The following is a 26,851-nucleotide window of genomic DNA, read 5'->3' as shown; positions in this document are numbered from 1 at the left end:
AAAAATATTAGCAAACCAAATCCAACATATATTAAAATAAAATCATTCACCACGATCAAGTGGGATTTATTCCCAGGATGCAAAGGTGGCTCAATATTCACAAATCAGCCAACTTGTTATATCATATCAATAAAAGAATTGGATGCCTGGGTGGCTCAGTGGGTTAAGCCTCTGCTGTTGGCTCAGGCCATGATCTCAGGATCCTGGGATCGAGTCCCGCATCAGGCTCTCTGCTCAGCAGGAAGCCTGCTTCCTCCTCTCTCTCTCTCTCTCTCTCTGCCTGCCCCTCTTCCTACTTGTGATCTCTGTCAAATAAATAAATAAAATCTTTAAAAAACTAAAAAATAAAAGGATAAAAAATATATGATGATTTCAATATTTCATGCAGAAAACTGTATCATGGATAAAAACTGTATGATGATTTCAATTTTTCATGCAGAAAAGTCATGACAAAATACAACATCCATTCATGATAAAAAAAAAAAATCCTCAACAAAGTAGGTTCAGGGTTCAGAGGGAACATACACCAACAAATTAAAGGCCAAATATGAAAAACCCACAACTAACATCATATATAACAGGGAAAGGGGTGTCCACAAGGATGTCCATTCTCACTACTTTTATTCAACATTGTACTAGAAGTCCTAACCACAGCTAGGATAACAAAGAGAAATAAAAGACATCCAAATTGGTAAGAAAGAAGTAAAACTTTAACTATTTGCAGATAACATGATACTATTACACAAAGAACCCTAAGACTCGACCAAAAATCTACTAGAATAAATGAATTCAGTAAGTTTGCAAGATAGAAAATCAATATACAGGGGCGCCTGGGTGGCTCAGTGGGTTGGGCCTCTGCCTTCGGCTCAGGTCATGATCCCGGGGTCCTGGGATCGAGCCCTGCATTGGGCTCTCTGCTCAGTGGGGGGCCTGCTTCCCTCTCTCTGTGCCTGCCTCTCTACTTGTGATCTCTGTCTGTCAAATAAATAAATAAAAATCTTTTTTAAAAAAATCAATATACAGAAATCCATTGCATTTCTATATACTAATAATGAAGCTGTAGAAAGAGAAATTAAGAAAATAATCCCATTTACAACTGCACCCAAAATAAAATACCTAGGAACAATCTTAACCCAGAAGGAGAAAGACCTTACTCTGAAAACTATAAAATATTGATTTAAAAAAATTGAAGATGACACAAAGAAATGGCAAGATATTCCATGCTCATGAATTGGAAGAACAAATATTGTTATAATATCCATACCACCCAATCTATTATTTAATGTAATCCCTATCAAAATACCAACAGCACTTTTCCCAAAACTAGAACAAACAATCCTAAAATTTGTATGGAACCACAAAAACACCCCAAATAGCCAAAGGAATCTTGAAAAAGAAGAACAAACCTGGAGGTACAATAATCCTGAATTTCAAGATATAGTACAAAGCTGTAGTAATCAAAACAGTACGGTATTGACACAAAAACAGACACACAGATCAACAGAATGGAATGGAAATAAACCCAGAAATAAAACGATGATTATATGGTCAATTAATCTTTTGCAAAGGAAACAAAAACATCCAATGAGGAAAAAGACAGTCTCTTCAACAAATGGTGTTGGGAAAACTGGGATAGCCGCATGCAAAAGAATGGAATTGGATCACTTTCTTACATCATACACAAAAATAAACTCAAAATGAATTAAGGACCTAAATGTAAGACCTGAAACCATAGAAATCCTAGAAGAGAACACAGGGAGTAATTTCTCTGACATTGGCTATAGAAATGTTTTCCTAGATATGTCTCCTGAGGCAAAGGAAACAGAAGCAAAAATAATCTATTGGGGTATAATAAAATCAAAAAGCTTCTGCACAGCGAAGGAATCAACAAAGCTAAAAGCTTCTACTACAACAAAGCTTCTACTAAATGGAAGAAGATATTTGCAAATGGCATATCCAATAAAGGGTTAATATCCAAAGTATATAAAGAACTTATAAAAACTCAATGCTCACTATAAAATAAACCAAATCCAAAAAACCCCCTCAATGTCCCAAAACCAAATAATCCAATTAAAAATGGGCAGAAGACATGAACAGACATTCCTCCAAAAAAGATATACAGATCACAACAGATACATGAAAAATCCTCAACATTACTTATCATCAGAGAAGTGCAAGTCAAAAGTAATGAGATATCACTTTACACCTGTCAGAATGGTTAAACTCAACAACACAAGAAACAACAGGTGTTTGAGAGGATGTAGAGCAAGAGGAACCCTGTTGCACTAATGGTGGGAATGCAAACTGGTGCAGCCACTCTGGAAAACAGTATGGAGTTTCCTCAAAAAGTTAAAAATAGAGCTACCCTAAATCCAGCACTTAGACTAATGGATATTAATCCAAAGAAGACAAAAACACTAATTCAAAGGGATACACGCACCCCAATGTTTTTAGCAGCATTATTAACACCAACCAAGATATGGAAGCTGTTCCACTGTCCAACAGTTAATAAATGGATTAAGAAAATGTGATATAGATATACAATGAAATACTATTCAGCCATAAAAAAGAATGAAATCTTGCCTTTTGCAACAACACAGATGGAGCTAGAGAGCACAATGCTAAGCGAAAGAAGTCAGAGAAAGACAAATACTGTTTGATTTCACTCACAGACGGAATTTACTCAACAAATGAGCAGAGGTGGGGAAAAGAGAGAAAGGCAAACCAAGAAAGAGACTCCTAACTATAGAGAACAAACAGAGGGTTAACCAGAGGGGAGGTTGGTGGGGAGATGGGTGAAATAGGTGATGGGAATTTAGAAGGGCACTTGTCATGATGAACAATGGGTGATTAAAAACTTTAAAAAAATGCAATTCAAAAATGGGAAAAAATTCAATCATATTATTTTGGAATGAATATACAGGTGGTAAAACCTAATAGAAAGACAATGAAATAATTATCATAAGCCTGGATGACTACTTCCAATGAGGAAAGTATTGTGATCCAGAAGGTACACAGTAGTTTCTGGTGCACCAGTCATGTTCTGTTTCTTGAACTAGATGGTTCCAGAAATAGGTATCTTAGATGCTTTTTGTATACCTGTTATACTTCACATTAAAAAAAAAAAAACAGGATGATAAGGATAAAACACCAGTCCACACAGATGAATACAGCTAGAGAAAAACATAAATATGTTGACTGGTTCATAACCATAAACCTGATAGGGAGGTTTGGGCTGTCAGGTTATCATATTATATTTCCCTGGTCCATCTGCACAATTACACTCCTAGAAATATTTTATACCTTTCTGTTCTGAAACCTCCAGCATCTCCCCTCCCATCCTCATCTTCAGTTAATTATTGTTTCCCACTTCCCTGAGAAAAATGGAAGTAAAGGAAATTTCCACAGACCTACCACCATAAATACCCATGTCCCAGAATTTTACACCCACATATTCTACCTTCCATCAGGGCTCAGCTCTCCATGCTACCATCCTAAGGCTAGTCCACCTATTTGTGTACCAGATCCTATTCCTTCTTGCCTTCTCAAAGACAGTATGACAGCTACTCTCCCATCTGTCACTCATGTCATCAATTTCCTTCAGTAAACGTGCTGTTATTTCTTAACCCAACGTCTCTACCAACTGCTACCACATTTCTTCCACTTTTAGTTAGATTTCTGTTTCAAGTTGTCTGCAGTTACTGGCTCTGATCCTTCTCCTTCCATTCTCTCCTAAACCCACCACAGTCTCGGGTTTTTTCCTGTCAAAACTGCTCATCAAGATAATAACTTCTAATGGCCAACTGTTGGCTTCATCTTCCTTATTTATCAGGAGCTTGTCACACAGGTTATATCACTTTTCGCCCTTTGACAGATTTGCATCACTTTGGTTTTTGGTAAAGCACTCTCTTCTGATTCTCCCCTTATATAACTGGCCATTCCTGCTCCGTCTCCACTGCTAGCTGATTCCTCTTCTTCCTTACTTAATGTTAGAATGTCCCAAATACGTCTTTAGTATTCTTCCATACACCTATACTCATTCTCTTGGTACCGTCATTCAAGACTCATGATTTAAATACATGTATATGCAACACTTCCAGTTCAGATCTGTCTCTTAAACTCTAGACTCATTTATAATGTCTATAAGACATCTGAGATTCCACAGGTCCAAAACTTACTTGCCCAATTTTCCCCCCAAAACCACTCCACCCTTATTAACCATCCTTATCTCTATTTTAAGGCAATGCCATTGCTAAAACCAAAAACTCTGGTGTCATCCCTGTTTTCTCTCCCCCAACTAGTCCATTAATAAATACAGTGTATTCCATCTTCCAAACATATGAATTTAAGATTTTCTTTTAATTTAAATTTAATTTAAATTTTAGGAATTTGAGATTTTCTTCACCTCCTCCACTGCTACCACTCAGTCTAACCCACATTCATACCTCACTTGGATTATTGCAATGGCCTCTTATCTGGTCTCTCTATGTATACATACCCTTGGCCCTCTACACCCTACTCTTAACATAGCAGCAGAAAGACCCTTTTTTTGTTTTGCCTTGTTTTGTTTTGTTTAAAGATTTTATTTATTTATTTGACAGACAGAGATCACAAGTAGGCAGAGAGGCAGGCACAGAGAGAGAGAAGAGGAAGCAGACTCCCCGCTGAGCAGAGAGCCAGATGCGGGGCTCGATCCCAGGACCCTGAGACCATGACCTGAGCCGAAGGCAGAGGCTTAACCCACTGAACCACCCAGGCGCCCCCGAAAGACCCTTTTAACATTTAATTACATATTACCTTTCCCCCCCACTCAAAATCCTATAATGGCTACTCATCTTACTCAGATAAAAAACCAACTATGTATGCTAGGACAATACCACCTTTCTAAACTTTTTTTCTGGGTTTAGGAAGCATAAAAATAAACACAAAATGGAGTTTAAAAAAGTGATTCCTAAAACCAGTTCTTAAACCACTTCTGGCCTGTAAATAACTTTTATGTACTCCACAGTGAATGAGGACAGTGCAGTACATTTTTATAAATGTGTCTGTTTATTCCTTTTAACATGTGGCTTTTCCTATTTTTTTTTTGTTAATGTCATATTTTTTTTTTAAGATTTTATTTATTTATTTGTCAGAGAGAGAGGGAGAGAGAGCGCGAGCACAGGCAGACAGAGGCAGAGGGAGAAGCAGGCTCCCTGCTGAGCAAGGAGCCCGATGTGGGACTCGATCCCAGGACGCTGGGATCATGACCTGAGCCGAAGGCAGCTGCTTAACCAACTGAGCCACCCAGGCGTCCCAATGTCATATTTTTAATCAAATAACAGTTATTATATATGGAAGGTTTTTAAAACACATTATTACTTGGAAAATAAAATTTTGGCAGAACTAAATTCTAATGCCTTCCCCATTGCTCCTTTCTATTCATTTTTTCTGAATTAAAAAACAGAATACTTTTCATGGTATATGGAATTGAAAAGTCTGGGACTACTAGCCAAAAGGATTTAACAAGCATGTACTATAGCATAGGTAGGAGAAATTATATTGACTAGATTATTAGACCCCTCCCCAGCTCTATCAGGACTGGCTGTGTGACATTAAAGTTTTTTGTCTCTCTGATCCTCTATTTCCTCATCCATAATGCCCATTAAAGTATCCATTTCATAGAAATATGAAAATTAAATGAGAAGATATATTTAAAATATACTGACATATAATAGCCACACGTGTATTTAGTTAACGTAACTATTAACTTTGTATTTAGTTAAATAGTGATATATGGTGGGAGAGAGAAGGAGGATTAGTGGGAGTAGATCATATTAATGCACAGAAGTATTTTATCCATTTAGGTTGAGAACTGCTGACACATGGTGATAATAAAAAGCATTTAGGTCAGTTTCGTCATTGTTTGTAAATTCTCTGCCGACCATTTACCCCCTTCTTGCCTTCACCAGCATACACCACAGCAAAAAAAAAAAAAAAAAAAATCTTCCACATTCACTCACTATTAACAGAGTATTAGGCATAGGATGTGGCAAGGACTCAGCAGGTAGTATTAGAATGAGGTCATCATGGATTCTTAAATAAACAAATGGTGATTATTTAGAAAATTAAAATATTCACTTGACCTTTTTTGAATTTATGTATGGGGAGTTTCTTAAGTTGATCTTTACGAAGTCTGTTTCTTCTAGCTCTATGTCTGTCCTGGACGAATTTTGTGATCTAAAGATAAAGAAAAAAAAGAAATCAGACATTAAACATGCAAATGAAAAATGGCCATTACAATAATAGACATGATTCTGGATAGCTGCTGCAAATCAATTCAATTTACTTAAGCCCTAATTGCAATATCATTAATTGAAGCACTAATCATATAAGTAAATAGTTTACCTCAAATTATCCTTTGAATTTTTAATCATTCACTGAAGTTATCTTTATCTACTCTAACAGAAACATTATAAATAACATAGAACTATTTGTTTGCAAATATAAATGATAGACCACAAGTTACAAAGACTCCACTGGATCAAGAAGGCAGAGTTGAAACTCCTGTAAGTTACAAACTAATAAAATTTTCAAACATACATTTATTAGTCACTGCACTTTCAGTTGTAGCAGCAAACTGAATAGAAGTATTATAGAACACCTGTACTATGAATACTCAGGAATACTGGATAAAATATACAAAATATTTTCAAATTTAAGTGACTGTGCTTGCAAGAATGCAAAGGAAGTCTACAGGACAGAGCCAAATACCAAAAGTGACATCCATAAAAAGAAAATTTTGATAAATTTGACTGTGTCAATAAGGACTTCTATCCTCAAAAGACACTTAAAAAATAAAAGACAAACCACAGAATGAGAAAAAATACTTGCAAATTCCATATCTGATAAGAGATTTGTATGAGAATTTATGAAGAACTCAAAAACAATAAAAAAAACACAACCCAACAGAAAACAAATGGACAAAATATTTGACTAAACAGTTTACCAAGAAGACAAATGCATGGCAAATAAGCACTGGAAGAGATACTCAACATAATTAGTCAAGGAGAAATGTCAATTCAAATCACAAATGGCACTATATACCTATGAGAGCGACTAAAATTAAAAAGACTAACTATATCAAGTGTTGGCAACGAAGTGGAGGAACTGTCATCATGATACACTACTGTTATAACCACTTTGGAATGCTGATAGTTTTTTATAACTTTAAACACACATTTACCATACAACTCAATCACCCCACTTCTACTTATATGTACCCAATAGAAATGAAAGTACGAATCAATATAACAACCTGTACACAAATGTCTATGTCAGCTTTACTATAATATCCAAAAACCAGAAACAACCCTAATGCCTATCAAAAGGTAAATGGATAAACAAAATTGATTTATTTATACAATCAAACAGAACTGGGTTAAAAAAAAAAGTCAATATACTCAATATATGAATCTCAAAATACTTATCCTGAGAGAAAGAAGACAGACACAGAAGAGTACATAATATATAATTCTATGTGTATAAAGCTGAAAAAAATGCAAACTAATCTATAGTGACCAAAAGCTGATCTGTGCCTAGGGATGGGGCTGGGAAAAGGATGAGGACATGAAGGAGTGAGAGGAAGTGCTGGAGAGGATGTGGAGAAAGGAGAACCCTCTTAAACTCTTGGTGGAAATGCAAACTGGTGCAGCCACTCTGGATACCAGTAGGGAGGTTCCCAAAAAAGTTAAAAACAGAGGTACCCTATGATCCAGCATTGGCACTACTAGGTTTTTATCCATAGGATAGGATTTTATCCATAGGATACAAACATAATGATATGAAGGGAACCTGCACCCCAATGTCCACAACAGCCAAAATATGGAAAGAGCCCAGATGTCTATCAACAGATGATTGGATAAAGAAGATGGAATATATATGTGTATACACACACACACACACACACACACACAGAGAGAGACCTCAATATTACTCTGCCATCAAAAAGAATAAAATCTTGTCATTGGCAACAACACAGACGAAACTAGAAGGTATTATGCTAAGTGAAATAAGTCAGAGAAAGGCAAATACCATATGATTTCACACATACATGGAATTTAAGAAACAAAACAGATGAACATAGGAGTAGTGAAGAAAAAATAAAATAAGATGGAAAATTCTGAGTGAGGCAAACCATAAGAGATGCTGTACTCTAGGAAACAAAATGTGGGTGGATGGAGGGGAGAAGGGAAATGGAAGGGATAGTTGGGTGATGGGCATTAAGGAGGGCATTTGTAATGAGCACCAGCTGTTATACGCAACTGATGAATCACCAAATTCTACCTCTGAAACTAATGAAAAAAATAAAAAGCAGAAATTCAGGAGATAGAGGAAAAAATAAAAAAAAAAGGATGAAAGTGAAGACTTTAGAATGTAACTTCTACCAGAATCTAGGCTACTTTACACAAGGTATTTTTACCTATTTGGTTCACTGATGAATCTTTGGACCCCAAAGCAGTGCATCATAGATGCAAAATACTTGTTGAATGAAAGGAACAAGAGAAAATACTCAAGGTCTACTTCTTTGAAAGACAAAACAGGTAAACTTCTGATAACACTGTGAAAGGCATGGACAAATATGAATAAAGAGAACTCATTTCACATACAGTGTAAATTCTCTTTAAAAAACAGAAATTCTCTTTAAATTGTTATGTGAGTAGCACTTGATTCCAGACAAGGCACTTGAAAACAGATAAAATAGACAATTTCTTAAAAATATAATTTAGGGGGCACCTGGGTGGCTCAGTCAGATAAGCATCTGACTCTTGATTTCAGCTCAGGTCATGATCTCAGGGCTGTGAGATCGAGCCCTGCATCAAGCTCCACACTGGGCGTGGTAGTAGAAAAAGCAGACAACCATCTATCTGAATGTCCAGATGACTATGAGAAAAGTCAACAGACCTAGATTATTTTGTAAACAACCTTCACCAAAAACTGATATATAATCCCAACTCCATCAAAAACTATTTTAGGAAACAGAAAATAAGGGTTATTAGTTTTATGGGTCTAGTTACTTATTTGTAACTGCTTTTAAGTGGACCCATGCAGTTCAAACCCATGTTGCACAAGGATCAACTGTATGGTAAAATAACACTAAACTTACTATCTTAACCATTTTTAAGTGTACAGTTCTGTGGCATTAAGTACATTCACATTACTGTGCTACCATCACTGCCATATATCCATAAAACTCTTTTCATCTTGCAAAACTGAAACCCTGTACTCATTAAACAGTAATTCCCTACCCTACCCTCCCTACAGCCTGTGGCAACTACCATTCTACTTTCTGTCTCTGAATCTGACTACTCTAGGTATCCCATATAAATAAAATTGTACAGTATTGGTTCTTTCATGACTAGCTTTTTTCAAGTGAGCATGTCTTTAAGGTTCGTCCACATTGTACATGTATTAGAATTCCCTTCCTTTTTGAAGCTAACATTCCATTGTATGTCTATACCACATTTTGTTTATCTGAAAACCCATTTTGTTCATGCACTGACGGACAATTTGGTTGCTTCCACCTTTGGGTATTGGAAATAATGCTATTATGAACAAAGGTGTACAAATATCTGTCCAACTCTGTCTTCAAATCTTTTGGTTATATACCCAAAGTGGAATTGCTGGATATGATAATTTGTTTAATTTTTTGAGGGCTTGTCATGCTTTTTTCTATAGCACCCGGTCCATGTGCTAATGGATTGTCCAGTTTGATATGAAGACTATTCTAGGAGTGCCTAGGTGGCTCAGTAAGTTAACATCCAACTCTTGATTTAAGCTCAGGTTATGATCTCAGGGTTGTGAGATTGAGCCCTGCTGGGTATAGAATTGGCTTAAGGGTCTCTCCCTCTCCCCCTCGTCTCTCAATCCTATCTCCCTCCCTCCCTAAAAAACCAAAATGAAATAATTCCATTAAAAATAAAAAGATTATTCTGGTCCCATAATACTAAAACTCTCCCTTACCCAGACATTCAGAATGCTAATATTTTATTTTAGATTTTTGCATCTATGTAAAAGTGTAGAACTAAATGGTCCATATTAGAAATCAGAGTAATCCAAAATGTAAATACAAAATTTATACATGATAATCAAATACAAGGATTTTTAAAATTTACAAAATAATGTAATCCCACATAGAGTAAAAGAGAAAAAAAAAACAATGATCATTACAACAGGTAAAAGATATATAATTCAGCACCCATTCATCATTAAATAAGGAAAAAGAAAATTTTTATTTCTAATCCTTATACAGTCTTTTTTTCTCAGTTTACAGAAAGGACAGCATAATGTTAAATAGGAGGTTCAACAGTAAGTAGCATTTTTTTGTTGTTTCTGACTTTCAAGAAGTCTTCTAATAAGTTAACCATTTAATGATATTCATTTTTAGTTTTTAGTCAATAACCTTTATTGATTTAAGGGTATTTACATCTAGTCCTACTCTGCCAAGGGCATTTTTTAACCAAAAAAATTTCTTTCTATTCTATTTTCTATACTAAAAACCTAAGGGACTCAATAAGTTCAAATTACCAGAGTAGAATTCAGCAAGTTTGTAGATATAAGATTAATATATAAAAATGATGTCCAGTGTCTAAATCTTGGTTTCTAAATATAACTCTTCGATAAAAGAAACCAGCGTTCCTTGGAGAAATGTCTAATTTTAGGGGTGGAGCAAGAAAATATAAGATGAATCTGAAGCTTCTTATTGTACCAGATATAAAAGAAGTGCTTAGAAAAACTAAAGGATGGATCAAATTAAAGGGACACATGACCTAGCTTGACAGAGCTCTCCATGGCCAAAGGTCAAGATTTGAACATAAATAAAATGGTATTAGATTATAAACCAAGGTATAAAATAAATATACAGGAGTACATATTAATATAAATAAATGATTGAATAAATAAATAAATGCCAAAAAGAGAGAGATACATCTTTTTCACGAAAGAATTCCAAATAATATATAGATACTCTCTCCTACTCCCCACTCTAGATCTTGCTTGTCCCTCCTCAGTTTTAGGGGTGCTATATAAGTGCCTCACTTCCAAAGTAAGAACAGAAAAAGAGAAAAATATTAACTTTATAGTGGAGAAACCTGGCTTAACCAAGGAATGAATGTTAATACCATTAGTGATGTTATGCAGATATCATGTACTCCATGACGTAAGAAGGGCACTTCACCTGTTTTTAAAAACTTATTCCCCCAAGAAACCTATAACACAATGTAATCACAAGAAAAACATCAGATTGAGGGACATTCTTCGATGTCTTGAAAAAGGCATGGAAGATATTAGAGAAACCCTCTCGGGAGATATAAAAGCCCTTTCTGGAGAAATAAAAGAACTAAAATCTAACCAAGTTGAAATAAAAAAAGCTATTAATGAGGTGCAATCAAAAATGGAGGCTCTCACTGCTACGATAAATGAGGCAGAAGAAAGAATTAGCGATCTAGAAGACCAAATGACAGAGAATAAAGAAGCTGAGCAAAAGAGGGACAAACAGCTACTGGACCACGAGGGGAGAATTCAAGAGATAAGTGACACCATAAGACGAAACAACATTAGAATAATTGGGATTCCAGAAGAAGAAGAAAGAGAGAGGGGAGCAGAAGGTATACTGGAGAGAATTATTGGGGAGAATTTCCCCAATATGGCAAAGGGAACGAGCATCAAAATTCAGGAGGTTCAGAGAACGCCCCTCAAAATCAATAAGAATAGGCCCACACCACATCACCTAATAGTAAAATTTACAAGCCTTAGTGACAAAGAGAAAATCCTGAAAGCAGCCCGGGAAAAGAAGTCTGTAACATACAATGGTAAAAATATTAGATTGGCAGCTGACTTATCCACAGAGACCTGGCAGGCCAGAAAGAGCTGGCATGATATTTTCAGAGCACTAAACGAGAAAAACATGCAGCCAAGAATACTATATCCAGCTAGGCTATTATTGAAAATAGAAGGAGAGATTAAAAGCTTCCAGGACAAACAAAAACTGAAAGAATTTGCAAACACCAAACCAGCTCTACAGGAAATATTGAAAGGGGTCCTCTAAGCAAAGAGAGAGCCTACAAGTGGTAGATCAGAAAGGAACAGAGACAATATACAGTAACAGTCACCTTACAGGCAATACAATGGCACTAAATTCATATCTCTCAATAGTTACCCTGAATGTTAATGGGATAAATGCCCCAATCAAAAGACACAGGGTATCAGGATGGATAAAAAAACAAAACCCATCTATATGTTGCCTCCAAGAAACTCATTTTAAGCCCGAAGACACCTCCAGATTTAAAGTGAGGTGGTGGAAAAGAATTTACCATGCTAATGGACATCAAAAGAAAGCAGGAGTGGCAATCCTTAGATCAGATCAATTAGATTTTAAGCCAAAGACTATAATAAGAGATGAGGAAGGATACTATATCATACTCCAAGGGTCTGTCCAACAAGAAGATCTAACAATTTTAAATATCTATGTCCCCAACATGGGAGCAGCCAACTATATAAACCAATTAATAACAAAATCAAAGAAACACATCAACAATAATACAATAATAGTAGGGGACTTTAACACTCCCCTTACTGAAATGGACATATCATCCAAGCAAAAGATCAACAAGGAAATAAAGGCCTTAAACGACACACTGGACCAGATGGACATCACAGATATATTCAGAACATTTCATCCCAAAGCAACAGAATACACATTCTTCTCTAGTGCACATGGAACATTCTCCAGAATAGATCACATCCTCGGTCCTAAATCAGGACTCAACCTGTATCAAAAGATTGGGATCATTCCCTGCATATTTTCAGACCACAATGCTCTGAAGCTAGAACTCAACCACAAGAGGAAGTTTGGAAAGAACCCAAATACATGGAGACTAAACAGCATCCTTCTAAAGAATGAATGGGGCAACCAGGAAATTAAAGAAGAATTGAAAAAAATCAAGGAAACAAATGATAATGAAAACACAACGGTTCAAAATCTGTGGGACACAACAAAGGCAGTCCTGAGAGGAAAATATATAGCGGTACAAGCCTTTCTCAAGAAACAAGAAAGGTCTCAGGTACACAACCTAACCCTACACCTAAAGGAGCTGGAGAAAGAACAAGAAAGAAACCCTAAGCCCAGCAGGAGAAGAGAAATCATAAAGATCAGAGCAGAAATCAATGAAATAGAAACCAAAAAAACAATAGAACAAATCAACAAAACTAGGAGCTGGTTCTTTGAAAGAATTAATGAAATTTATAAACCCCTGGCCAGACTTATCAAAAAGAGAAGAGAAAGGACCCAAATAAATAAAATCATGAATGAAAGAGGAGAGATCACAACTAACACCAAAGAAATACAAACTATTATAAGAACATACTATGAGCAACTCTACGCCAACAAATTTGACAATCTGGAAGAAATGGATGCATTCCTAGAAACATATAAACTACCAAAATTGAACCAGGAAGAAATAGAAAGCCTGAACAGACCCATAACCAGTAAGGAGATTGAAACAGTCATTAAAAATCTCCAAACAAACAAAAGCCCAGGGCCAGATGGCTTCCCGGGGGAATTCTACCAAACATTTAAAGAAGAACTAATTCCTATTCTCCTGAAACTGTTCCAAAAAATAGAAATGGAAGGAAAACTTCCAAACTCATTTTATGAGGCCAACATCACCTTGACCCCAAAACCAGACAAGGATCCCATCAAAAAAGAGAGCTATAGACCAATATCCTTGATGAACACAGATGCAAAAATTCTCACCAAAATACTAGCCAATAGGATTCAACAGTACATTAAAAAGATTGTTCACCACGAACAAGTGGGATTTATTCCAGGGCTGCAAGGTTGGTTCAACATCCGCAATCAGTCAATGTGATACAAAACATCAATAAAAGAAAGAACAAGAACCATATGATGCTCTCAATAGATGCTGAAAAAGCATTTGACAAAGTACAGCATCCCTTCCTGATCAAAACCCTTCAAAGTGTAGGGATAGAGGGCACATATCTCAAATCATCAAAGCCATCTATGAAAAACCCACCGCAAATATCATTCTCAATGGAGAAAAACTGAAAGCTTTTCTGCTAAGGTCAGGAACATGGCAGGGATGTCCATTATCACCTCTGCTATTCAACATAGTACTAGAAGTCCTAGCCTCAGCAATCAGACAACAAAAGGAAATTAAAGGCATCCAAATCGGCAAAGAAGAAGTCAAACTATCACTCTTCGCAGATGATATGATACTATATGTGGAAAACCCAAAAGACTCCACTCCAAGTCTGCTAGAACTTGTAAAGGAATTCAGTAAAGTGTCAGGATATAAAATCAATGCACAGAAATCAGTTGCATTTCTCTACACCAACAAAAAGACAGAAGAAAGAGAAATTAAGGAGTCAATCCCATTTACAATTGCACCCCAAACCATAAGATACCTAGGAATAAACCTAACCAAAGAGGCTAAGAATCTATACTCAGAAAACTATAAAGTACTCATGAAAGAAATTGAGGAAGACACAAAGAAATGGAAAAATGTTCCATGCTCCTGGATTGGAAGAATAAATATTGTGAAAATGTCTATGCTACCTAAAGCAATCTACACATTTAATGCAATTCCTATCAAAGTACCATCCATCTTTTTCAAAGAAATGGAACAAATAATCCTAAAATTTATATGGAACCAGAAAAGACCTCGAATAGCCAAAGGAATATTGAAAAAGAAAGCCAAAGTTGGTGGCATCACAATTCCAGACTTCAAGCTCTATTACAAAACTGTCATCATCAAGACAGCATGGTATTGGCACAAAAACAGACATATAGATCAATGGAACAGAATAGAGAGCCCAGAAATAGACCCTCAACTCTATGGTCAACTAATCTTCGACAAAGCAGGAAAGAATGTCCAATGGAAAAAAGACAGCCTCTTCAATAAATGGTGCTGGGAAAATTGGACAGCCACATGCAGAAAAATGAAATTGGACCATTTCCTTACACCACACACGAAAATAGACTCAAAATGGATGAAGGACCTCAATGTGAGAAAGGAATCCATCAAAATCCTTAAGGAGAACACAGGCAGCAACCTCTTCGACCTCAGCCGCAGCAACACCTTCCTGGGAACATCGCCAATGGCAAGGGAAGCAAGGGCAAAAATGAACTATTGGGATTTCATCAAGATCAAAAGCTTTTGTACAGCAAAGGAAACAGTTAACAAAATCAAAAGACAACTGACAGAATGGGAGAAGATATTTGCAAACGACATATCAGATAAAGGACTAGTGTCCAAAATCTATAAAGAACTTAGCAAACTCAACACCCAAAGAACAAATAATCCAATCAAGAAATGGGCAGAGGACAGGAACAGATATTTCTGCAAAGAAGACATCCAGATGGCCAACAGACACATGAAAAAGTGCTCCATATCACTCGGCATCAGGGAAATACAAATCAAAATCACAATGAGATATCACCTCACACCAGTCAGGATGGCTAAAATCAACAGGTCAGGAAATGACAGATGCTGGCGAGGATGCGGAGAAAGGGGAACCCTCCTACACTATTGGTGGGAATGCAAGCTGGTGCAACTACTCTGGAAAACAGCATGGAGGTTCCTCAAAATGTTGAAAATAGAACTGCCCTATGACCCAGCAATTGCACTACTGGGTATTTACCCTAAAGATACAAACGTAGTGATCCAAAGGGGCACGTGCACCCGAATGTTTATAGCAGCAATGTCCACAATAGCCAAACTATGGAAAGAACCTAGATGTCCATCAACAGATGAATGGATAAAGAAGATGTGGTATATATACACAATGGAATACTATGCAGCCATCAAAAGAAATGAAATCTTGCCATTTGTGACAACATGGATGGAACTAGAGCGTATCATGCTCAGTGAAATAAGTCAAGCGGAGAAAGACCACTATCATATGATCTCCCTGATATGAGGAAGTGGTGATGCAACATGGGGGCTTAAGTGGGTAGGAGAAGAATAAATGAAACAAGATGGGATTGGGAGGGAGACAAACCATAAGTGACTCTTAATCTCACAAAACAAACTGAGGGTTGCTGGGGGGAGGGGGGTTGGAGAAGGGGGGTGGGGTTATGGACATTGGGGAGGGTATGTGCTTTGGTGAGTGCTGTGAAGTGTGTAAACCTGGCGATTCACAGACCTGTACCCCTGGGGATAAAAATATATGTTTATAAAAAATTAAAAAAAAATAATAATAATATCTTCGCATTATTATGAAAATAATTCTGACTTCAAAGTCCCATTAAGAGTCCCGGGACCATACTCTAGTAACCACGTTATAGATAATGTGTCATCACCTTTAACCTCAGCACTCATAGTATTCTTTACATTTTGATATGAAAACTTTCAAATACAGAGAAGAATTGAAGAAATTTTATAATATCCATATACCCATCACCTAGATTCCATAATTAACATTGTACTATACTTTTAATCACCTTTCCATCCCTCTATTTACCCATCAAAACACCTCTTTTTTTGAAATTCTTTTTTAGATTTTATTTATTTATTTGACAGAGAGATATAGAGTGGCAAGCAGAGTCAGAGGGAGAAGTAGGCCCTCTGCTGAGCAGGGCTCGATCCCAGAACTCTGGTATCATGACCTGAGCCAAAGGCAGCCACTTAACCAACTGAGTCACCCTGGCACCCCAAAAACACCTCTTTCTCTCATTGTTTTTATAATGCATTTCAAAGTAAGTTGCAGATCATCAATATATGTCTCCCCAAATACTTTAGCATTTGTATCATTAGTTAGAGCTTAGTATTTCTTTTACAGTATTTTTTTCCTTAGGTAAAATTTATATACAAAGACATGCAAAAAATTTAAGTGTACAGACATTTGGGCAACCTTTGTCAAGATACAGAATATGACTTACCCCCTCAAAAGTTCCCTCATACCCTTCTCAGTAAATCCCTCACTCCCTCTTCCTAGCACCCCTAGATGTAATCGCTGTTAGGATTTTTCTACCCAGATTATCTTCACCTTTTCTAGACCCAATCATATAAATGGACTCATACAACATGTACCCCTTTATGTAAGTCTGCTCTCACTCAATACAATAATTTTTAGAACCATCCATACTATTTTTAAAAATATATTTAACATTGATTTACCTACCATGAAAATGACTATCAAGATGAGACAGATGCCCACTATGATCAAGAAGGGGATTAGATAGTATTCCAGAGGAAGACTAAATTCTGGAACTAAGATAATGTGGCCCCTAGAAGAAAACAAAAATTAGTAATTGAGAAATATTAAGAGTTGCCAAATTACAATGTTAATTAAAAACAAAAGCATTGCTTAAAAGGCATTTAGATATTAAAATTCAATCACTAAACACATCTCATCTTCTAATATATCATTTCCAATAATTTAAGAGATACATTCTCCATCTTTGTTTCTTCTACATATTTACCAAAATAACTTGCTTACATAATTAAGGAAGCGTTTAGACTGGGTACAGAAAATCAGCCAATAATAATTACTGTGTCCATCCCAGAAACATGTTATTCACTGAATTTAGGAACCTGGGCAAAATTCTGCATATTTTATAGGCAAAATCAGCAATTTAAACAATGGTAGTACCTTGGGTATCTTGTCAACGAAACCCCTTATCCCACTCAAATTATTATTCATCAGCTCCTCCTATGGTAAAGCTCTGAAGCTACTATTATCAAAAATATCCTCCCTCTTCCCTATGCTTTACATGAACTTCTTATACCAGGTACAATGGACATAGCCCCTGTACTCTACATTAATCTATGAGATATGGAATAAAAAACTGATAAGGGAATTAAAAGGAGTTGTAGCCTTCTCCCTACTCTGTACCCTCCCCATTGCTTGATTGGAAAAAGCTTAAAAAAAAAATGTGTATGTTATTGGAAAGGGATGGAGTAAGGCTACCTGCCTTAATCCCCTTTGTTATTAACCATGTTATTGCTTATGGTGGAATTACTATAACAGAAATTGACAGGGACTCATAAAATGAAACTATGATCAGAACAGGCACACTGTTGGGGTGCCTGGATATTTTAGTCAGTTAAGTGTCTGCCTTTGGCTCAGGTCATGATCCTGGAATCCTAGGAATGAGCCCCACATGGGGCTCCCTACTCAGTGAGGAGTCTGCTTCTCCCACTGCCTCTGATCCTGCTTATGTTTGCTCTTAGATAAAATCTTTAAAAAAAAAAAATAGGCACACTATTTTTGTTGTGTGAGCAAATTTTACATGGCTGCCAAATCCTGCATTAGAAAATATATTCAGTCTAGGGAAACACTTGTGTAATGGTGATAGGACTGCTTTCTCCATTGTACTCAGGTGCTACTCCACTAGTATGGTGCTAATAACACTACATTGTAACCCACTTCTTAGGTGATTTTTAGGCAGTGAAGCCTGCTACTTTGTAACACAAGGATTAAATGCAAAACAAAAATTCTCAATAAAAGGGAAATAAAAACAGGCCAACTCTTCCCGACATAGAGATGCTTAGAACACCATAGTACTTAAGAAAAATAACATGAAATTAAATTAAGCAATTTTTAAGTCTTCTTGCCATTATTTATTATATTCATATGCAGGGAGCTCTATCAAGCTTTACCAATACAAAAACAAATAAAAAAGATAATATAAGGAATTTCCCAATAATTTAAAGATTTTCCCAAAAATGCTAAGAACACTAAAGTAAAAGGAGCTTTTTATTTCAATCGCTTTGAGCAGAATAGGGGATGACAAAAGATTTACATGTGTTTTTGTAGCTTTACATAAAATACTAAAATGACTGATCTATCAGGGTGAAAAAAGAAAAGCAGCAGGCTTGGGCCACTGTAATGCCATCTCTTCCAGCATGAGGTCAGGTCTGGAAGTAATGCCCCCATGCTTGACACAAATCTTCTGAAACCATACGAGCCAGTGCTGAGACAGTAACAGTGGTGCCACTTTTAAGTAGAAGAACCTTTCCATACGATGCTAGTCTTCTGCAACCTCCCTACCCTACTCCGACCAACCAGCTATAAATTAACATTGTCAGGGGTTAAAAGCCAGACTACTGCTTATCTATATTCAACTCATTATAGAATATAAGTATCTCAGCAATAGCAAACTTTACATCTCTCATATGGGTTTTCTTCTTCTCCTTTTATGTTAACAGCTTTCTAATGTGGATGTGGCTTGAATGAGATAAACAAATAAACCCTGTCCTATGAGATAAGCCAAAGGGTTGCTCAGAAATGAACAGAACTGCCAGGTGAGAAGGAGCTAAACGAACAAAGCAGGAAGACCCAGGGAAGTAGAAATTTAAAAAAAAAAACTTTTTTAAAAAAAGATTTTATTTATTTATTTGGCAGACAGAGATCACAAGTAGGCAGAGAGGCAGGCGGGGATGGGGGTGGGGGAGGCAGGCTCCCTGCTGAGCAGAGAGCCCAATGCAGAGCTCGATCCCAGGACCCTGAGATCATGACCTGAGCTGAGGGCAGAGACTTTAACCCACTGAGCCACCCAGGCGCCCCAACATTAAAAAACTTTTGAACACTTCCTATATATGTCTAACCAGAGAAATACAATCAATTCCAGAATTTTCTTGTAAGCAGAAAGATTCACAGACCTGGGTTCTAAATCTAGTGTTCCTTATGTCCTATTTTTTTTAGAAGATTTTATTTATTTATTTGACACAGAGAGAGAGAGAGCATGCGCAGAAGCAGGGGAAGGGGCAGAAAGAGAAGCATACTCCCCGCTGAGCAAGGAGCCCAATGTGGAATTCAATCCCAGGACCCTGGGATCATGACCTGAGCCGAAGGCAGATGTTAAACCAACTGAGCCACCCAGGCGCCCCAATAGACTTTAAAATTGCTACTTAAAAGGTTAGGATGGGAACAATGGACAAAGCAGATGATACTTAGAAGCTGGACTTCTGGGACGCCTGGGTGGCTCAGTTGGTTAAGTGGCTGCCTTCGGCTCAGGTCATGATCCCAGAGTCCTGGGATCGAGTCCCACAACGGGCTCCTTGCTCAGCAGGGAGCCTGCCTCTCCCTCTGCCTCTGCTGCCACTCTGCCTGCCTATGCGCGCGCGCTCTCTCTCTCTCTCTCTCTCTCTGGCAAATAAAGAAATAAAATCTTAAAAAAAAAAAAGAAGCTGGACTTCTCTGAATATGCACTGTGTTTTGTTGATTTTAAGTTTATACAAAATCATAAAAGTCACAATGAGGGTAAAAAAGCAATCCCTAAAATCTAAAAGCAACATGAATCAAATAGGCCGAATTATTTCATGTCTTTAAAACATGGTAATTTGGTTTTAGATCCTTACTATGATATACCTTAAACAAAGAAAGAACTATTTGTTCAAAAATGCCAGTATTGTTGGTATTGTTCTGTTATATATGTATTATGCAATTAAAAAGAAAACAATTACTTTGGTGTCTTTGAGCACAGAAAAATAAAATACAGGTGTAAAATTAATGAAGTAGAGCAAAAAACCTTCAGTCCTGAATTTAGGTTAGAAGCAACAGCATGCGCTCATGATTTTTTGTATCTTTAAAACACACTATTTTACCTGGAAACCTTATGTATAATAAAAACAAAAAGCACATATATGTCTTAGATTTATCCACTGAAAAACCCTAGAAATAATGACAAACCAAGGAGCAATGATCTCCTCTCGGTCTCTAAATACCATATTCAATTAAAAGGAAACAGAGGCTCCTTGAAAAAATCAGCAGGTTCCAAGTCAGGGGGAGGAAAAGAACAAAATGGGCCTGGAACATCTTGTCATACAGAAAATAAGGAGCAGTCAAAAGCTCCAGATTTACATTAAAAGACATTTGGATTAAACTTGGAAGTCTGAAATTGGAAAATGTGAACATCAATAAAGAGATTAACTGCAATGGGCTGAAGCATATTCAGGGAGTTTTAACTCATGAATTCATTATGATACTTTGAATATACATATAAATCATCTTTGGAAGATGCTAGTGAACGAAATCACTTTGAAAACAGTAAATGAAGGGCAGGAATTGTTTATACCAGTTTGGTTTTTTTTTAGAGTTATTTATTTATTTGAGAGTGGGAGCAAGTGCACAAGCGAGGGGCAGATGAAGGGAGAGAGAATCCCAAGCAGACTCCCCACAGAGCCTGGAGCCCAAGGCCCAGTTTGATCTCAGGAACATGAGATTGTGACCAGAGCCGAAATCAAGAGTTAGACATTTAATTGACTGACCCACCCAGACACCACCCCCTTTTTTAAGATTTTATTTTTAAATAATCTCTACATCCAACATGGGGCTCAAACTGACTACCCTGAGATCAAGAGTCACATGCTCCACCAACTAAGCCAGCCTGGCATCCCATCCTAGCTTCATTAGATTGTGTACCAAGGTACTGAAAGAATCGATAAAGGTGCAAGTTCTCTTTACAGAAGCATTTTAGCTAATAAATGAAGAAGGAATTATAAAATTAGACTACTTGCAAACCTAAAGAACTCAATGGATCTAGGAAGTTATCATCAATGATTGTAATCATGCACAGAAGAAATATTACAATAGTCTTAAAATCACAATGACTTAAAAGATAATTTAGCACAGTAGAGCTCATTTTTAAACATAACCTTGGTTACAACTAATATAGTTCTACCCTAATATAAGGAATATTAAGCTACATGATTGTTTTTTATATCCATTACTTACCCTTTTTCATATGTAAATTCATCTTTCAGGGAATTGGCCGATGATTCCCCAATAAAGACAGATGGAATGTCAATTTTCTTTAGCACATCAACTGTATAAAATAATAATAAAATTATTCTTAAAATCCCATACTCCGTTTACAATCAACTTTACTTTCTTCATAACAGCAGCAAATGCAACTGGTAACAATTACAATCAATTTGAATCGGTTGATTTTCCTGATTGCAGAGTTATACCATTATCAATCACAGTGGTTGAGAAATCCTATTACATTTACAATAACAAAAGCTAACATTGTGCATACATACATTACCATACCATCTCAACAGTCTAGAAGACTAGATATATTTTTAATATTTCCTTTTGATATTCCTCTATAGACATAATTAACTCTTAGAAAAGGAAGAGAAAGAAATTTAAGTTTTCTTTTCACACATAACTTAAATGAAAAGGTGAAAAAACTTTTTTTTACATACCCATTCCCAGGAGATGTATAAGCCGAAGAATGTAAGAAAAGACCACTTTATAGAAGTCTCAAAAATGATACCATATACCTACGGCTTTTCAGACTGACAGGCTGACAGAAGTTGAGAAAGGGCAAAGAATAGGAAAGCCGGGTAAATTTCTACTTCCTCCTAAGCCTGGAGTTCACGGGTAAAGCTCTGTTTTGTTTGGTGTCTTAAGACAATGGACTCTTAACCCTACTTGTAAAACCAAAGTCAAATGTCAACAAAAGAGAAGTTTGTAAAAATTACCCATTACTCAGGAAGATCCTCTTAAATTTACAATAGAAAAAGCAGTCTTGTTTTTGGCTGTGAGTTAATTTAACAAATTTGGCTTTAGAGAAAGTCCATTTACTTTCATTACATTTTTCACAATAACTTTGTTCTCCAAAAAACACAAATTTGAAAAAGGTGGGGGTGGGGGGGATACAAGAAGAAAACCAAACACAACCATTATCCTTCCCACCCAAAGACAAAGGTTTTATTTGAAGTAATAAACAGTTCTAGGAGTTTCAACACATACAGTTATGTAACCACTACCACCACAATCAAGACACAGAATGTTCTATCACCCCCCAATTCCCTTGTACCCCCCCTTTATTTTCAACCTCTCTCCTCCAACCTAAGCTACTGCAGATGTGTTTTCTTTAATCTTTATAAAAATAAGTTTCTTTAAAAAATATTAGCAGGACTCACTTTATAATTTTTTCAAATATTTTATTTATTTATGTGAGAGAGAGTATTTAGCATGAGCACAGGGCAGGGGCAGACAGAGGGAAAGGGAGAAGCAGATCCCTGACCTCCCCGCCCCCCACTCACCGCCAGCAGGGAGCCAATGCAGCTTGATCTCAGGACCCTGAGATCATGACTTAAGCCAAAGGCAGACACTTAACAGACTGAGCCACCCAGGCACCCCATAAAAACAAGTTTTAAAGTTATAAAATCCTGGTAGAGTACATTTTTTTCACTTCTAGATTTTTTTTAATGTAAATATAATTATTCATTTCTGCTCATTCTCTCGCTTCCTCCCACTCTTCCCATCCCTACTCCTCTTTCACATATACACATCCCATATAAGCCCCAGGAAGGCAAGATCCAAAATGGTTGGTAAAGGAATATTTAATCGCTATATTTATATCAGTGGGATCAATAAAAATGTTATATTTTTATATCAGTGGGACCATATAATAATGGAAAAATGTATAAGCTTTTTCCACTGAATGATACAACTCAGATATTCTGTCATGTCAATAATTATTGGAAGTAACAGAACTTCTTTGAGTTATGATATCTAAAGAGATGTAAAAAGCTCCTCACTTCAGTCAGAAGAAGGGGTGAAATGTATACAAATATGAAAAGTCATCTTGGAGACTTTGCAATATTATTTATATACTGAACCAAACATCTTTTAGTTCACAAACTAATTTAAAAAACACTAAATTTTAATTCTTATCCACAAAACTCTGTGAAATATACACTGCCAATAGTACTGTCACGATATCATAGACAAAATACAATTTAGATGGCCAACCCCAACGTCTCCAGATTCATATATCCAGCTGCTTGTTCAATATCTCCACTTGCTTGCCTAATAGAGGTTTTAAACCTAATGTTTCTCAAATGGAACTCTCACTGGCTCTTTCCTCAAAATCAGCTCTACTCCTTGTCTTTCTCCTCGGTAAACAGCATCCTGTATTCACCTAGTTTCTCGGGCTGTACACCTTGGAATCATTCTTGACTCCTCAATTTCTTTATTTCTTCTATCAAATCCTATCAACTTCAAACAGAGCCATAATTCTATCACTTATCATAGCCACTGTTAATACTCCAGATCACCATCACCTCTGGCCTGGCTATTGCAGGAACGTTCTGACTTGTCTCTTTGTTGGCACTCCTGCCCACCTTCCATCTTCAATCTATTCTCCAAAGAACAGCCAAAGTGATCCTTTTAAAATAAAAGATCACCTTACATCTCTGTTTAAAAGCTACACATAACAAATTCCAAAGTCCTATAAATACACAACATGATCCTGCCGCTAGCGCCTTCCCTAACCTCATTCTCTCCACTCTCTCTGCATATACTTCAGCCACTGTGGCTTTCTGTCATACCTTGAAAACACCAAATATACTTTATCTTTGAGCCTTTGTATTTGCTTGCTGTTCCCTTTCCTTGGAACATTGCTCCAGAAATCTGCATGGCTCAGTCTCTTGCTGTAGACCTATGTTAAAATGTCAAAGCCTCAGAGAAGCCTCCTCTGACCACCCTATCTAAAATGGCCAGCCTCCTCTCATCCCTGCCACTCTATATCCCTTCAGCCTAACATGGATTTTTCTTTCTTTCCTTTTTTTTATTTTTTGAAGATTTTATTTATTTATTAGAGAGAGAGAGAGTAAGAGAGAGGGAGCACAAGAGAGGGAAGGGTCAGAGGGAGAAGCAAACTCCCCGCTGAGCAGGAAGCCTGATGAAGAACTGGATCCCAAGACCCCAGGATCATGACCTGAGCCAAAGGCAGCCGCTTAACCAAATGAGCCACCCAGGTGCCCTGACATAATTTTTTTTTTTTTCATAATTTTCTTTCTAGCACTTATCACTACTTGACATACAGCGTATCTCTTTGATTGAGTGTTCCTCTCTCCCACCCTAGAATGTAATAATAGCAGTAATAATAGCCATAAATGATTATTAATACTATTATAAAATATCTAATAATTATATTATCATGTATTTATTATGTAATGACTAAGAAACCACTAAGAAACAGTCTTCTAGAGGTTTTCTATGTCTGAATTCATTTCAATCCTCAACAACAACCCAATGAGTTAAGTACTATTATCATCCCCATTTTACATATCAGAAAGGTGAGGCCTACAGAGATGTAAGAAAATATTCCCAAGGTCACACAGCTAGCAGGTGATCCAGCTGCAATTCAAACCCTAGCAGGCAGTACCCAGAAGCCACACTAACTGCTGCGTTCTGCTATTTCACTGAAAGATATGAGAGCAGAGCCTTAAAGTGTATCATTCCCTGCTGTAGTCATGGTGGCTAAAATAGTACCTGATGAAGAGTAGGCTGTCAAAAAAATCTTTGTTCAAGGAAGACAGCAAGGAAAAAATGAGAAGAAACAAACCCAGACATATTGATAACCTGCCCTGATTATACAATTGGGAATTTGCACAGCCTAGATTCAAACTTGAGGCTCCGCTTCCTAATCTAAGCTCTTGCAACTCTGTCATGGCATGGGTTTTCTCACATATCCTCTCTCACAGGATCTTCACAACCTTGTCAGGTCAAATAAAAATAAAAATTATATACACCTTTACAGATGAAAGTAAAGGGCTTAAAAGGTTAAGTAACTCTCCCAAAATTCATATATTAACTAACCTAGAAGAATAAACCCACATTTCCTGTTCTGAAGTTGGTGTTTTCTCTATCACATTCTGCTGCCTCCTGAAGATGACAAATATTACTGGCTCACTGAGTTAACCCATCCTATGTCCTAGCTGAAATAAAAACAGACAAATTCCTTGTGTGAAATGTTGGCAGCAAAAGGCTTTTAAAACTTCCTTTTGTTTCCAGATACTACAATGTCTGTTTCTAGAATATGCGCAATATTCTTGGTGGTTATAGACTAAGCCTTAAAAACGGAATAGATACATGCCTCTTTTAATGAATCCATGCTTTCCTTTCCTCTTCCAATTAACAGCAAAGTTGCAAATGGTAAAGATCTTTACAACATTTGTTTTTGAATATAAGAAATGTCCCAAACACAGATACAAGGGATAGAGCAAAATATCACATCCAAGCAATAAAGAACCAAAATTCTGAGCAATCTTTGAAATGTAATAGCTCAACTGGAACATTTCCATGGCAACAACAGGATTACATGGTTGTGTGCTACTTTTAACATTTAACACATTTTCCTTAGGAACTGTCATGATTACCACAAAAAGGTTTCATGGTATTGCAAAGACAAAATAGGTGTTAGAGGGAACAGGCACTTCCTGCTTGCAAAATTTTTATTGAAAACGTGTAAAGAGAGTAAATAGTTTATAAATATGAATCTGTTTAACTCAAAACACCTGAGAAAGTCTTGAAGCCTGCTAAACACTGGGCTCAGGACTTCAGGAAAACACACAAGGAGTAAGTAACTTGCTTAAAGTTATACAGCTGATACAAGTGAGAGTGGCAATTTAAATTCACACCCTTTCTTGAGTAGTTATGCTTTCCATTTTGCTAGTAATGTATACAGGTAACAAAAGTTACTGACCTGGCATATATATATATTTTTTTAAGAGAGATAGCTGAAGGGGAAGAAGATCATGTCAAATCTACAGTACCAAAAGAACTAGTTTATTTGGTAAGTCAAGTACCTTCATCAATTCCCAGCAGTGATTGTCAAACTTTTTGTGAAATGCTAGACCCTCCCAAGGGTACCTCATGCATTTTAATGATTTAGTCAGCTAGAATGTTAAATAATAATTTAAAATATATATGGAAATTAATGAAGGAGCTTATTACCAAGTTTTACTTCTTTTTTTTTTTAAGATTTTATTTATTTATTTGCAGAGAGACAGAGATCACAAGTAGGCAGAGAGGCAGGCAGAGAGAG

The 26,851-nt window shown here is 36.6% G+C and overlaps 1 protein-coding gene across 4 annotated transcripts in view; it reads right to left on the bottom strand.

Annotated features, from left to right (window-relative positions):
• RNF13 (ring finger protein 13) overlaps nucleotides 1–26,851 on the bottom strand; it is a 155,328-nt gene that overhangs the window by 35,238 nt on the left and 93,239 nt on the right. For all 4 annotated transcript variants that reach the window (XM_044251590.1, XM_044251588.1, XM_044251587.1 and 1 more), the window contains 3 exons: nucleotides 21,739–21,829; nucleotides 17,182–17,287; nucleotides 6,126–6,219 (listed from right to left, as the gene is read on the bottom strand). In XM_044251590.1, the coding sequence (XP_044107525.1) occupies nucleotides 6,126–6,219; nucleotides 17,182–17,287; nucleotides 21,739–21,829 (291 nt within the window). The remainder of the gene's footprint in view (nucleotides 1–6,125; nucleotides 6,220–17,181; nucleotides 17,288–21,738; nucleotides 21,830–26,851) is intronic.

The sequence above is a fragment of the Neovison vison genome, chromosome 6 (assembly GCF_020171115.1).
Source record: "Neovison vison isolate M4711 chromosome 6, ASM_NN_V1, whole genome shotgun sequence".
Lineage (NCBI taxonomy): Eukaryota > Metazoa > Chordata > Mammalia > Carnivora > Mustelidae > Neogale > Neogale vison.
The sequence above is the reverse complement of the archived record's forward strand: the minus strand, read 5'-3'. Positions and strand labels throughout refer to the sequence as shown.